We start from the raw sequence: 15,725 nt of genomic DNA on the forward strand, positions 1-15,725 counted from the left end.
AAATATGCTCACATAAAAAGGGATATGTACTGAATATAAAGTAATTATCCACTTAATTAGTTATTTCACAATGCTAAAAATCAGATTAGCAGATTCAGAACCATGCCAAAATAAAAAAAAGATAAAATACTAAATCAAGTCTTGTTTAGGTCTGCCACCATGTGGTAAGAAATGGACCTACAGCTTTTTTTAACTAACAAAGCACTCGATGGACATCTGTAGCAACAGAGTTTTTTCAATTTTAGAAACATGATGGTTATATTTAGCAGTGAACAGTAATTCAAATGTGTATGTTTCAAAGCAAAAGAGACAAGAAAATAAAAATGAAAGCAAAATAAAAGGCTGACCTTAAGTGGCTTAAGAAAAGATATCTGGTTGAAAAAGGTTTCTTTAAACAACAACAAAAACTCAACATAACATCAGGTTGATTATTTGTGATGGAAAAAAAAATCCCTCATTTAACATTAGACATTCAAGTGTGTTATTTTCAAAGCAAAGGAGACAACACAAAGAAGAAGAAACAAAACAAAAAACAAAAAGCTTATGTGCAGTGACTTTAAAGAGGTTTCTCAGACAAAACAACCCTCTACATAACGTCTGGTTGATTATTTATTATAGAGCTTAAAAAAAGGGCTAAAGCCTGGCTCACACTGTGCGATTTTTAATAATCTGTAATGACTGTAGTTTGTCAGACTGAACGAATATGTTGCACTGTAAGATCTCAGTTGTTATAATAGGCTCGTTTGAATTGCGCCTCGCCTCGGCTAAATTGTAGACGAGAGAAGATGTCTGGAGTAAGCGGAGAAGTCAAACAAGACATTTGAAATAGGACACTTCCTGAATCTCGCTGTTTTGCTGCCTGTGAATGCCATCAATCGCGTTCTTTATCAAAGATTAAGTGAACGCGATTCAAATATCACTGTTTTTATAATATATTATAATATTACACTGTTTGACAATAGTCACAATCGCCAAAGGTGAACAATGCTTAATACTTAAAGAGCCCATATTATGAGTTTTTGAAAATGCTCTTCCATATAGTGTGTAACACAGCTCTAAGTGAAGTGAAATGTCCAGCTAAGGCTTAAATCTGTAAGTGTACAGTGTTTAAAACTGTTGATTCATCTATAAAAGAGTCGACTCATAGTGCTTCAAACGAGTCGTCTTGATAACGACGTGATGACGTGGCTACGGAACACAAGTAGTTGCGCGCGCAAACCCGGGAGATTTGAAACCTGCGGCCCCGCCCACTATTAGAAAAAAAGCAACACACACACACACACACACACACACAGAGACACACACAGACAACGGTCGAATGAAGTCACACTGTGCAGATGGATATTATTGACAGTCTAATCAAAGATGAAACCTCAGCAATATAGCCCAGCCTTGAGCAGATCGAGTGCTTCTGGAAACTACATGCTTACAAAGAAGACATCATCAGTTTGTTAAAGGAAGGATCCTTAAAGACTGTCAGAACATGGATCAGTGCATTATGAATCAGGGTTATTATTCGCAGATATAACTGAGGACGCGGGTGGTGAGGGAGGTGTCGCCGACGGCGCTATGGACGCGCCGGCCCTGTGTGTGTGTGTGTGTGTGTCTGTGTGCGTGCGTGTGTGTGTGTGTGTGTGTGTGTGTGTGTGTGTGTGTGTGTGTGCGTGTGTGCGTGTCTGTGTGTGTGTGTGTGTGTGTGTGTGTGTGAAAAGAGCAGGTAGACTGTGATGGGCTAGGAGATCTCCTTGCCAGTTCTTGGACTTTTTGCTTGATAAAATAGTTAGTTGTCTGTATTTTCTAGTCCATCGTCTGTATTTACATTCACCCACTGGCAGCCAAAATCCACTATGAAGCGTGTATGCACTGTGACTACTTTTATATTGTTGATTATCTGCTGGGCATTTCACTCTGTCTCGCGCTGAAGCCTGTCAGTGTCGTCGACCAATCGCAGCAGGCTGTCATCGGTCCAATCAGCGCAAATTAGCTTCGCGCTGAGGAGGGGTTTGGGAACAAATGATTCGCTGAACGATTCATATGGGAGTCGCTGGGATAATTAGGTAAAAATAAATGCAGATTATAAGACCATGAAAGTGTTTTTTGACCTTGCATGCATATTAGACTGTTGTTGGAGACCCTTACAACCTAAATATGACCCTATTTTATGTATAATATGGGCTCTTTAAAAGCACTTACAGTAAATTAATCTGTATTTTTAACAGTGGTAAATGTTAAAACAATGTCAAAATAAACAGTTTACACAACAAGAAATGTTGTTTAGTCGATAGCAAGTTACTTTTAAGTGACACAGGTAATAACAGAGTTTGCTGTGTCTTTTCTCACCTGTAAATCTAAAACAAATGTAAATGGCTAATGGACTAGTAAATGTGTAATTTGCCAATCTCATCCACTAAGCATTAAAAGCTGTGTCATCAGCCAGTTGTTTCTCATTATGTTTCTGGTAAGTGCAATTCTTGGAGAGCAACTACGCCTGACTGTGCAATCTGACGCAGCCGTCTAAAGGTTTTTGGCACACCTTAGCACAAGTCGGACATTTTTCTAACCAGCATGCATCACACGTTGATTACCATTGATTGGTTCTGCTGAGATTTTGCTAATCTCAATTGAACATAATAGACTGAAGGACAATGAAGACGTGCCAAACACAGACACTCACCCAGAGTTTGACATCCTCCACACTGTTATCCCTAAAGTTGTATTAATTCAAAATACCTAGATTCAATAAACATAAATACCAATTTTTTTGCTTAATTACTCAATTTGTTTAGTTTGTTGTACGATTTGCATTGAATTTTTGAATCTACTGGAATGTTTAAATTGAATGTACTTAACAAAGCTTATTCTAGTCCGTTATCAAAGTATTGATGTACAAGGGAAAATGTGATTGGCTCTTTGTCTTTGGACTGACGTCACTGGTGGATACAGCGTGAGCGCGCATTTTCGAATGGCTGCTGATCACTGTGAGTACAATTTCATATTTTTGTCTCAAACAGCCCATACATTGTTTTCCTTTAATAAACAAAGTACGTAACAGTTAACAAAAAGCTACATGTAAGATTAAGCTGTGTCTAACGTTAGGATCATGTTATTGTTCCGGTCAATCGTAACCGCCATTACCTCATTTATATACAGTTCTAAGACGTGCAAAGTGCAAAGACGTGCGTAATGCGATCGTGACATCGAACATATAATTTGTATAAAAGTGAATGTAAGTTTTGCCTGTGTTAGCGTGTTCATTTATGCTACGTTTTAACCGATCGCGGCCGCCGCATTATAACTTAACGTTACAGTTACTGTACGTGAAAACATGCTTTATGAGGTCGTCACATATAAAGTTTAATATTGGTATTGTATTTGATGAGTCATCCGCGTTTTCTGTTGTGTAAATTGATTATTTTTTCAGTGGTGGTTATGTATCGTCAGAGATGTTTAGCATAACATTAACCTGAAGCTTTTTTTAATGTTTCTTTGTAAGTGAAGCATTAAACGTTTGACTAGAATGCATTGAGATTTGCCTCTTTCTTCACATGTAAGAAATACGAATCCATGTTAAGTCAGCAGTTTTTAAAGATATGTAACCTCGTGCTCATCAACATGATCTTAGCAAGTGCATTTTCAGGTTATTAGAATGAAAAGCTACATAAATAAATAGTTGTAGCGCTCTAATTCTTTTGGTTAACAGTATCTGTTTGGGAGAAATTTGGAGTAAACCGATCAAAATATGTAAATATTTTTTGTCATATAGTAATCTAATGTATATTTTTGTAACTGCAGATTCCAGAAAGATCAAAGCAAGGCCAACCAGGATGAGATGAAAATGTAAGTATTGCACATTTGCTTGTAACAAAAGAGGGTTATTATTAAAACATGGGAGCTATGCAAGAACCAGACATTTCCATGCATATATCAGGAATGTACTTGTAATGAAATGAGTACAGCATTGATAAACATGATAACATGTTAATTTGACAGTTGTTCAATTTTGACATTTCTCTGATGTTAATTAACTTTTTTTTTGTGTGTTTTACTACTACAGGTGTATCAAGAATTCAACCAGATAGTTAGAAAGAATCTTAAGCAAGAATTCTATGGGTCTCTTGATCATCACTGTCCACAGCTGATTCAGATCTTCAGGTCAAAGAGAGGTCTCACTGTGTTGCCATTGAGTGCTTCCAGTACTTCTTGGTGATGACCCAGCTGATTTCTTCAAAGCATGTTTTGTAAGTATCATTAATAAATGTTTTTGTATATTTAAATACGTTTTTTGTATCATGTTTCTTAATGTGCATTTATGTTAGCAATAACAATAAATAAATCACCCACAAAATGTCTTATTGTAGTTCATTCATAAATAGAATAATGATCAACACCTTTGAAACTCTAAAATAAGTAGAATAACATAAAATCTTTAGTAATTTAATTATATCAAATCTTTTCATGCCATATGCAATGACTTGTATACAAAAAAAATTATTTAGTGTTTTTGTAGTATTTTATATATTATTGAATACTGGATTTATTTGGGTATATACAATTAACAAATTATGTTTGCATAGAACTAAAATATTCAATACAAATAATATATATTAAAATCAAATGTACACCTCTAAGATTTATTTATGTTATCTATTTATTGTTGTAAGCTTCAGATTATGGAGACTCATGCCAACATGTGCCCACTGGATTCCTTAACCGAGAAAATTAAGATGTGGCTCTGCAACCTCTGTCCTTTCGCCTCCACCCATCCTCAGTGGGAATCATCTAGGAGGGGAATGTTGAAATGGACAATACACCCCTGGCCATGTAACTTTTTGGATTAACCTATGAACTACACCTAGGCTACCCAAAGTGCATGGACAATACCCTTCTTTTCATTCAACAAGTTTGGGTAAGAAGACGCTGAAGGGTAAGATTCTGGCTGTTAAAAAAATCAACTTGCCATGTAAAAAGGTACAGAAAAGGCATATTCCTTCAGGCTTGCTGTCCTAACTGTGAGATAATTTTTTTTTAAACTATGCCTTAGTGTTTGGCAAGTGTTAATATTCCATAATGTTACAGTTTAATAAAATACTGTGGTTGTTTATGATTTGTATGTGATTGTAAAAATTGTTTAAAAGATTTTAAGCAATTGTTTTAATATGATTTATAACAATAAATATTGACTAATTGTTGTACAAGGCATTTTCTAGTTTTGTCACGTGTTTCGGATTGATATTCCTAAGTAATTTTAAATAAAGTGTAAAGTAAATTTTTATTCTTTGTCCTTGTTTGTAATGTAGGTGTATTTTCATTAAATCATTTATAGTGAATAGCTAAATTTTAAATTATTTCTGTCACAACATTCAGGTCAAGATTTTATGTATTAAGCGTATACAGGTTGATTGAACCTAAAAAATTTATGGAAACTCGTTGCCCTAAAAAAGCTAATTTTGTTTTGTGGAAAAAACAACACCTTTTAGGTTTATTGTACCTAAGATTTCAATAGTGTTGTACTAAAAACCTTCATTTCAGTCAACTAAATATTTAATTAAATGCATTTGAAATCATAAGTACAATAAACTAAAAAAGTGTTGTTTATTCAACAAGATGAAATTAGCTTTTTTAGGGCAACGAGTTTACATAAATTTTTTAAGTTCAATCAACCTGTCCGGGCTTACAGTGCATTTGTGACACATTCACTATCCTGCATTCTCAATTTCCATAACTTTTCTCCACATAAAACATTTTTATGGAACAACACTGATATTACAGTTAAGAATAAATTCTTATTTTTTTCTAATTGGTATGACAGAGATATATTACATTTATTTTCCTTATTTGATGACTTGGGGAACTTGTTAACTTATGAACAGTTTATGAAAATTCATCAATTTCCAATCCCATTTAAGAAATTTAACATTATTGTAAATGCTGTCCCAAAAGAATTAATACATTTAACAAAAACTCATATTTCATATATAAATAAAAGAACCATAGAACCCTCCTTATTATTAGAAGGTATTAGTGTATGTGATAAGAAATACAACAACAAACTTATTCTTCAAATTCTCCAACAAAAAATCTAATTGCTCCAAGAGGGAAATCATATTGGTCAGCATTAATAGAATATATTGATAGGAAAAGAACATGGCTTCTCCGATATAAATATGTTATCCCAAACAAAGCAAAGGAAATCCATTTTAAAATTCTACACAAAATATACCCGGTCAATGCACTTATCTCAAAATTTACTGATATTGCAATTACTTGTTCTTTCTGTCAGGAAAATGAGGAAACTTTGACTCACATGTTTTTTACATGTAAAATCTCAAAAAGTTTTGGTCAGATCTATATAATTATTTGAATAAATCCCAATCAACAAAACAAATCTTTAAATTGAAAGATATTTGTTATTATTCTAGTCCCAAGAATAAAAATGAAGAATATATATATAATTTTTTTTATATTATATGCAAAATTCTTTAATCCACAAACTAAAATTTCTTAAATCCTCTCCCTCATTTGCCCATTTTCTAATTGAAATTTATTCCTTGCTTAAAGCTATACGTCTATCTAACAACAAAAAATTCTGCAAGTTAATAGAAACTTATGAAAATATCATGCTTCCAGTATGTTAGTAATTAACGCTTTCGGTATTTTTTTTATTTTATTTAACTTTGTACTTCCCCTTTCTTTATTTTGTTCATTTTTTTCTTTCTATTACTTCTTTTTACTTATTGTTCTCATCACTTTGTAATTGTATATTCTTGTGTTCCAGTCTTCTACAGATTACTTCCTGATTTATTTTGTACATTCTTCTTTTCTAAATAAAAGTTAATTACAATTAAAAAATAAATAAATAAATAAAAAAACCTGCATTCTGAAAATGTTCTTTATGGCAAACATAAATACACCGTTGCACCGTTCAAACCTGAATAATGTCAATTAACAAAGCTTTAAAAGAACAAAATACATAAACATTCCTTAAATAGCATTGTCAGGAATAATGTTCTTGACAGAGCTAAAATATCTATAACATTAGGCTACTCTCAAACATTATTATAGCATTATGTAGCTTAATTGACTTTTGTTCTAGACTCTTCTGTTCGGGGGCTTTCTACCAATACTATGCTGAAGTTACAGAAGAACTGCCTCCCTCATTTCTATGTTTTAGACTGAAATGTCTCTAAAGAACAAATCATGGCTGAATGAGAAGGGTGTTCCTGCACACCCGCAGTGGCTGCACTTTCAGGACTGCAATTTTAGAGCTGCATCTTTAGGACCCTAGTTTTTTCTGACAGCGTCACCTACCAAATTGGATCATAGTCACTCTAATAAGATGCATGACATGGATGGCAAGGAAAGTGTGAGTCTATTAAGTTTTATTTTAAACTGTTAAAGTATGTGTTTATTTTGTACTGTTACTGTTTTAAGTTTATGCAGAAATGACCAATTTGTCTGCACGATTGATTCCACTTTCAAGGGTCTACAGGATAAAAACGTTACGCAACAATTTTTTTCCAGGAGTAATATAATAATAATAATAATAATCATGGAGAACACAGCAAGAAATGAGAGCTGCTATCTATGAATTAATTTTCTAGAATTCGTTTTCTAGTTTTATTAAATATTACGACATTCTTAATTTGTGGCCATGGTTTAACAAAACATTATTGATTTAATGACTTGTTAAAAGCATGCTGATGTGTGAGATTTACCAATTGACTTTATTCTTCAATGCGGAAGTGCGCTCGTTTTAGCAATTGTTTTAGAACTTCTTATTCAGTCACCTATGGGAGAAATGACTAGGAATAATAAACGACAGAAAACAGTCAAACTACTTGCTCTACAAACTAGTGTTTGCATGAATATACAAACAAAGTAGAATAATATAATAAGAAAATGTCAGTTTGCAACATCATGCAGCAGAACGAGCTGTTTTTAACATCTAAAATGAATGGAAGTGAATGAGAATGCAAGTCTTGAGCCAAAATGATTCAAATGGCTGCGCCCACTAGTACGTGAAGAATGAGGTGAATATTGTACTGTATTAGTGGGAAAACTTCTTCGTTTTGTCATTTTCCAGTGATGAATGAGATGTTTGGTCCTTTTTATAGTTAGGCTTATTCTGCAGGCCTTAACCATATTGAGTCTCATTATCATGTATTAATGTCTATCAGGTATGTTTTACCTGGCAAGTATGAAGTGATGACCAATATGATTAAATTTGCTCAGGTGGTAGAAAGGCAGTCCTGAAACTGAAGTTTCCACTATATAGTCCAATTCAGCAGGTGGTGCTGTTTCGAAACTATGGTCCAAGAAATGCAGTTTCGCTATATCATCCAATCTGGAAGGTGGTGATGGTGCAAAAAAAAACCCAGCATCCTATAAATGCAGTCCTGAAAGTGCTGCTACTCAAGTTGTGCAGGATCAAACTATTTGTGCTAAATTCACACAGTGTGAGCAGGGCTTAAATCACTTCGACGGATTTTGTTCAGCTTTCTGAAACTAAGCAACTCTTGATATAACACAACAATCCAAGATGACATTAATTGACTTTACTTTTATTATATTTGATTCTGGGATGACACATGGCAGCACACGCTCTTTGAGAGATCCAACCAAAAGCTCCTACCTGCACAGGTCTGCCGTCCTCTGATCCAATCATGTTCCTCCACTCCAGCAGAGAGCGCTGCAGGTGGTCCAGGCCGGTTTCCCATAATCGAACGTAGCCTCCCATGTCCACAGTCACGACCCCTCCAGAGCCCAGAGGGGCCATCACTACATCTGTGTCGGACACCTTTGAGATCCACACAGTGTACGGGGACATGGAGTTGCTCCTGGACACATCAGCATGACAGACACCAATCAGAAACAATGGAAGATTCAAAAATCACAAACACATAGATACATTCAGTTAAAGTTGCTCTTGAAACAGTCTTGAAATGATTAAAATATGTAGGGTGGTGCATGTTTTCGTTCTTTGGGAACTGATTGGATTATTGGAAGATGAGCGCTGCAAATTCAGAGCAGAAACGAGACACACCCTGAAAGCCCCACCCTAAAGAATTCCACGTGACCAGAAGTGAAGAAAAGTCATTTCGAGCTGGAGGTAAGGTTATGGTAGTTGATTAAAGTTTATTTATAACTACTGTACATACACAAAATCTAGAAGACTTTTGCATGGTTTTACTTTTCATTTTTAAGAACGAATGAATAAAGCAAGTAGTTTGTACATATTATAATTCCCCAAAAAAAAAGCACTTTAAATACCTACATGAAAAATAAAAAACAGAAAAAATTAATTAAAAATAAATGTTAAATGACAAAATAAGCTTATATAATTCATATATTAGACAGTTGAGTGCATAGTGCAAGTACATAGTGTAAGTGCAAAGTCTATAGTGCATCAATAATATCGATTTTTTTTAAAGACATTGACAACAAATATTAACAATAATAAAAATATATAAACGTTGAAGTCAGAAATATTAGCCCCCTTTGATTTTTTTTTTTCTTTTTTAAATATTTCCCAAATGATGTTTAACAGAGCAAGGAAACTTTCACAGTATGTCTGATAATATTTTTTTCTTCAGGTGAAAGTCTTATTTGTTTTATTTCGGCTAGAATAAAAGCAGTTTTAAATAAAAAAAAATTAAGGTCAAAATTATTAGCCCCTTTAAGCTATATATTTTTTTCGATAGTCTACAGAACAAACCATTGTTATACAACAACTTGCCTAATTACCCTAACCTGCCTAGTTACCCTAATTAACCTAGTTAAGCCTTTAAATGTCACTTTAAGCTGTATAGAAGTGTCTTGAAAAATATCTAGTCAAGTATTATTTACTGCCATCATGGCAAAGAAAAAAAAAATCAGTTATTAGAAATGAGTTATTAAAACTATTATGTTTACAAAATGTGTTGAAAAAAATCTTCTCTCCGTTAAACAGAAATTGGGGAAAAAAAATAAATAGGGGGGGCTAATAATTCTGACTTCAACTTTATATAAAATAATATAATAAAGATTAGATTGGCAATGGTAAATGACCTTTCACTACCAATGAGCTGAGAAAAAATTCACCTGAGAAATTGATTCTGAGGCCCTGTCCACACGAACACTGGTATTTTCAAACCCAAAAGCAAGCAAAAATAAATAAATACAGAAATGAATCAAAGCTGTAATCCAATAAAAGTTCCTAACCAATAATATAATGTTGATGAATATAAAAATTAGTGCTGGGCAAAAATTAATCGCAATTAAGCACATCTAAAATAAAAGTTTTGACATAATTTAAGTGTGTTTACTGTGTATGTTTATTATATTATAGATAGTACTTAAAGGTGCAGTAGGTGATCTGCCAAATTAAAACCGGTTAGCATAATATCTTTGAAAACACAGTCCCTCCCCTGTCGTTCAAAGCCACGCCTCCTGAATGCACCCCTTAATGACAGTAGACAACCCACTTGATCAAGTCATTTGCTCGTTAGAAAACTGTGTAATACTACAATTCTGAACAAAAAACTATTATATCTAGCACGTTTTAAGTTGTGTAGCAAGCAAAACTTGCCATAATGAGCAATATTTCATTCATGCAAGGATCGCTGGTCTCACTATCTCACGCGCTTTGTCCCAAAACGACTACTGTATGCTTAGTGCTTGGTTGGTGGGGTGCAAGAATTACAGTTATTACTAAGCCATACTTACATGCTATTTCAGAGCGAATATTCAAAGTAGCATGGTAAACAATACATGGAGCACAGGTTGTCAATGTTCAAAAATGAATGAATGTGAATATAAAACCAACTTCACCTCAGTAAAGCAGGCTAGGCGGAATAGCACTATTTACTGATGTTTTGTTGTTAAGCTAAATAAAAATGTACAATAATCGATGCTGTAAAAGGTCCGTTATAAAACTGAAAATAGTCACATCAATCTATCACCGGAGGATTTCAGTGGCTGATCAACACTTCAGTGCATATAACCCATACGTAAAACAACACAATCTACGTCAGCTTTGCGTGTCTTAAACAATACTTCAGTCATGGTGTCGTCCTTCCTCCAGCGTGCAAAACTAACTCCAATATTGATTGAGCATTTTAAAGTTTTGATTCAGCATTTGATTTTATTGGTCACTCTCTCTCTCCTGTGCATGTAATGAACGTGACGCATGTGTGCGTAAACAGCAGATCTGCGTGAACTGCAGCGCAGATGTACAAATCTACATTTGTTGACAGACAGTTCGGGCTACTTATAAGAATTATGGGAATTGTCGGCCCAACAAATTTTAATTGGATGAATATTTTTTAGTTTTATGTCCTACCCAGAATATAAAAATATCATTACTATTGGAATATAAAGAGACTTTCAACCAGCACAACAAAAAATGTTTCTGAGAATCACCTACTGCACCTGTAACAAATTAGTTTGGCATAGTTGGCATTATGTGTGTGTATCTTTAAAATTAATATTTTCAATAGGAAGATATACAGTATTATATGTGTTTATACATTACTTTAGTTAGTACTGAAGCCAAATCTGGAGCTTATCTAAAAAAAAAAATCAAAAAATTAAAAAATTATATATATATATATATATATATATATATATATATATATATTATATATATATATATATATATTATATATATATATATATATATATATATATATATAGGCAATTATTCTTCCCAGCAATAATCAAAATGCATGAAACAGCAGATAATAATTAAATTAAGGTAAAAAAAAAAAAGCTATAAGCTATAATTACAGTATTTGAGTATCTGGTCAAAGTAAACATGGAATTTGTTTCCTCAGGCAGCCAATAGCCTGGCATTAAAAAAGGCTAATGTGTTTTTTTGCAAACACTATATTACTGATAATGTCCTATAAAAAGCATTTTTTTTTTTTTACATTTTTTGTATGGAAAAATAAAGTATGGAAAAGAAAAAAAAATTCTGACACAAAATACATTAACATTCCCTAAAACATTCCTGTTGGTGCTAAAATACCCTCTACCGCATGGTGTCACCATATGGCAACAAGATACTTATGTTCATTTCCCTGCCACTGTTTCTTTAAGACCAACATTACATTTTTTTGTTGGAAAGAGAATACCTTAGTGTAGCTAATGATGTGCTTTGGTTAAGTCACATGACATGCTTTGTTTTTCTCTACTGCTATTTCTAACAGACTGGCGTTTATTGTGAGTAGTTGCTGAATGCAAATGTAAACGTCAATAAAAACCAACAAACAAATCTGAAACATCACCTCCAGTAAGTTATGATGACATTTTCACAATTCAAATGTTTTTTAATCGAATTAGTGAGGATGAGATGGTTTTTAGTGACCATAAGAATGATGCAGGCTGGACATTTGATAGAGACAGTTCAGGTAAGTTAGCTCAGAGGCAGATAAGACAGGTGTAGTATAGTATATAGTATAATATATAAACATTGTAAGCTAGTAGCTACATTATTCTGATGCATCTGGATATACTAGACTTGTTATTTATTTGTTATAATATTTACTGTAGAAAATATTTAGATTTACTGTATGTTGTATACATGATAATACAATATTAGGTTTGTTTTCAATAATATTCAGCAAAAAAAAATGTAATAAATGTAAACTGTTGGAATATGAGTTGTTGGAAAGTGTGTCAAAGGTGTTATTTATAAGTTCTGTGTGAAAGTGTATACTACTGCAACTCCAATTAAATCATTTCAAACAGCAAAATTATTAATTATAAGGAAAATTCTAAATTTGAAATGTCTAAGTTAGATCCACTGTTGGACGTTGTTGCCCTATAGCAACATATCATAAAGTACCTTTAAAAAATTAATTTTCCAATTTCTTTTTACAGCCCTTCAAGTTAAGCTATTTTAAGAAAAGAAAAACTGTCAAATATTTTTTTTTATATATTTATCATAATCCGTGTGGTAGAGGGTTAATATAAAACATTATAGGCTACTCAAGCATAGTTAGAACATGTATTGTAAATTATATAAATATAATTACACTTAAGTCTACATTATAAAACATGTACTGCAAACACTAAAACTGCAACAACATGCAAATTATTGTGTCACTACCAAGGTAAACAGAGTTAAACAGAGCCAGAAGAGGGAGCTGTAGATTAATAAAAGCACCGATTTCTCTACCTGGGCACTGGAATGTATTTCAGCCTCTTAGAATTCAGATCTGTCACTTCCAGGTACGCTGCGGTCATCGGTGGTGTAACATCTGTTAATTGATCCGAACCATCATCACAGTTAACCATAGTTATACTATATATTTGTATATTAAATGTGCATATGAATGTGTCACTACTTTACCTTTAGGGTAGATCTCAGCTAGTGGAACTTGTGTAGGGGGCAGTGCTCGGACTACTTGATTGGCATCTAACAGACAGACACAGTTGACCCTCTTTGCTGGCCCAATTCGCTTGCTTGACCCAAAAAACATGTCAGGTCCCCGGCCTTCTGTTATGGGCGAAGATCTCCTAAAGCTGTAAAGCTCATTTGGGGACTATACAAACAAACAAACAAACAAACAAACAAACAAACAAACAAACAAACACGCACGCACGCACACACACAAAACATTTTACAGGCATTGCCATATACTGTATATAACATTTATATCTCATAATACAAATCATATTAAAATAATAATGATAATAAAAAAATTAAAAACAATGCAACAAACAAGTAAATATATTAAAACATGACAAATCTTTGTTTTTTAAACAAAATATTTATTATTATTATTATTATTATTATTAACAATATTCTTCATCAATAATAAAATAATAATAAAATAAAAAAGCAACCCTACAAACAAATAAATATATTACATTTGACAAATCGTCAATAATAAGTCATCAATAATAATAATCAGGTAATATATTTGTACTTTTAATAGGTCCATAGCTGAATGATAATGGGGCATTATTTCACACACACACAAAAAACTAATACAACAAATTATTTAATTTATTTAGTTTTTTTTTATTATTATCTGGTATTTTTAGTTTTATTTGACAAGTTTATTATGTTTTTTATTTACAGTTTTGGTATAACAATCATAACAACCATTATATCTGACATTTAATATGGATTTATTATTAGTATTATTATTATTACTATTATTTTAATGGTATATTATTCATACTATTATTATTATTATTATTATTATTATTATTATTATTATTATTGCCAAATAAAACATAATACTTCAATAAATAAATACATAAATAAAAATGCTTGGTTTATAATATTATTAATAAGTACTTTATTTCATATTAATTATTATTGTTATTATTATTATTATTATTAGTTTCTTATATTAGTATTTAGTTGGTTTTTTCCATATTTTACCAAGTTGGGCTGCTAACAATTCAGCAATTTGAATTAAATTAAAAAAATATTTTAATAACATTACACGATTCAACATTTAGTTTAATCTTTAATTTAAAGATATTCTATATTAAGAACTCCCAAATAAAATGTAATACTTCAATAAATAAATAAATGAATAAATACAAATGCTTGGTTTACAATATTATTAAGGGGTATTTTATTCCATATTTATTCTCAAATCAATTGATTTCATTTCATTTTAATTTTAAGTTTGCAAAAAAAATTATTAAATAAATAAAAAAATTTTATTTATTAACTTAAAACATTGGCCATTATAAAATATAATATATATATATATAAGAAAAAAGATTTATTATCTATGTAGTACTATCTATGTATTATCTATTTAAAACTGCCCATCTGACGACAAGCTGTGTCATAATTGTCACCCACCATGAGATCTGGGAAGCCCACAATAACATTAGCATAGGTGTTTGTGTCACAGAGGACGCGGTTGGGAGACACAATCTTCTGTCCCAAGGCAGCACTGAGGTTCTCATTGGACAGCTGATCACTCGAGACCTCCTGAGGAGAAACCGCATCCATCCCTGAAGCACACAGACAGCCAGAACATCAGCCTAAAATCACCACCCGTAGAGAAGATAATGTGTCCCTCAATACTAAACCCAGTTCAGAAGTGTTTCTACCATAACTCTTGTGACATCACATCATAACACACCGGTTTAAATGTTCATTATTCAGACATTCTAGTGGCATCCTGTCACACTCAATTTGATTAAGACCCCAATCCTGCTGATGGGAAATTTCGATGTCATCAAAAACATGCTCATTTTTCAGAGGAAGCACTGAAGCGTGTCTGACACCTCAGATGTACGATAGCCACTAAGTACAGGCATTAGTCTATCTTTCTGACAGCCACATCCATCTCAATAACTGATGCTATGAGTTATTAAGCTTCTTCATGCTGCAGAAACTGATACGCGCTGAAGGAGGAATGACGAAGGCTAGAGCCCAGATGATGTTGATCCACCATAAACAGCATTTCATGGCCTTTATAAACAAAGGGGCAGCGATTAATTTCACCTGCTATTTTAAGTCTTCAAAACAAATGGCCATCACTTTCTATCAAATGAGGCATGCAGGAGCCGCTGACATCATCAATCAGGCCCTGAGAGCTTCAGCTTTCCTCTAAAGGCAGAATAATACATAATGACTGCTTGCTAATTAGACAAACACTTAGTGATAATGAGAAACTAGGTGTTTGATTTTTAATAGTTAAATCTGATACTGATTAAATCACACATTTTGCTTATATTTCATGGTTTCATATTTTAGAGTAAATAAT

The 15,725-nt window shown here is 32.8% G+C and overlaps 1 protein-coding gene and 1 long non-coding RNA gene across 2 annotated transcripts in view; one reads left to right on the top strand and one right to left on the bottom strand.

Moving 5' to 3' along the window:
* The window catches only part of vwa8 (von Willebrand factor A domain containing 8), a 241,414-nt gene that overhangs the window by 102,103 nt on the left and 123,586 nt on the right, over positions 1-15,725 (bottom strand). The window contains exons 34-37 of the mRNA XM_056464990.1: positions 14,813-14,967; positions 13,334-13,526; positions 13,160-13,241; positions 8,633-8,837 (exon numbers count right to left, since the gene is read on the bottom strand). Of these exons, the coding sequence (XP_056320965.1) occupies positions 8,633-8,837; positions 13,160-13,241; positions 13,334-13,526; positions 14,813-14,967 (635 nt within the window). The remainder of the gene's footprint in view (positions 1-8,632; positions 8,838-13,159; positions 13,242-13,333; positions 13,527-14,812; positions 14,968-15,725) is intronic.
* Positions 2,891-4,731, top strand: LOC130234717 (uncharacterized). Its single transcript, XR_008838331.1, has 4 exons — positions 2,891-2,978; positions 3,793-3,837; positions 4,055-4,238; positions 4,662-4,731. It is a non-coding gene; the product is annotated as an uncharacterized LOC130234717 (long non-coding RNA).

Source organism: Danio aesculapii, chromosome 9 (genome assembly GCF_903798145.1).
Source record: "Danio aesculapii chromosome 9, fDanAes4.1, whole genome shotgun sequence".
NCBI lineage: Eukaryota > Metazoa > Chordata > Actinopteri > Cypriniformes > Danionidae > Danio > Danio aesculapii.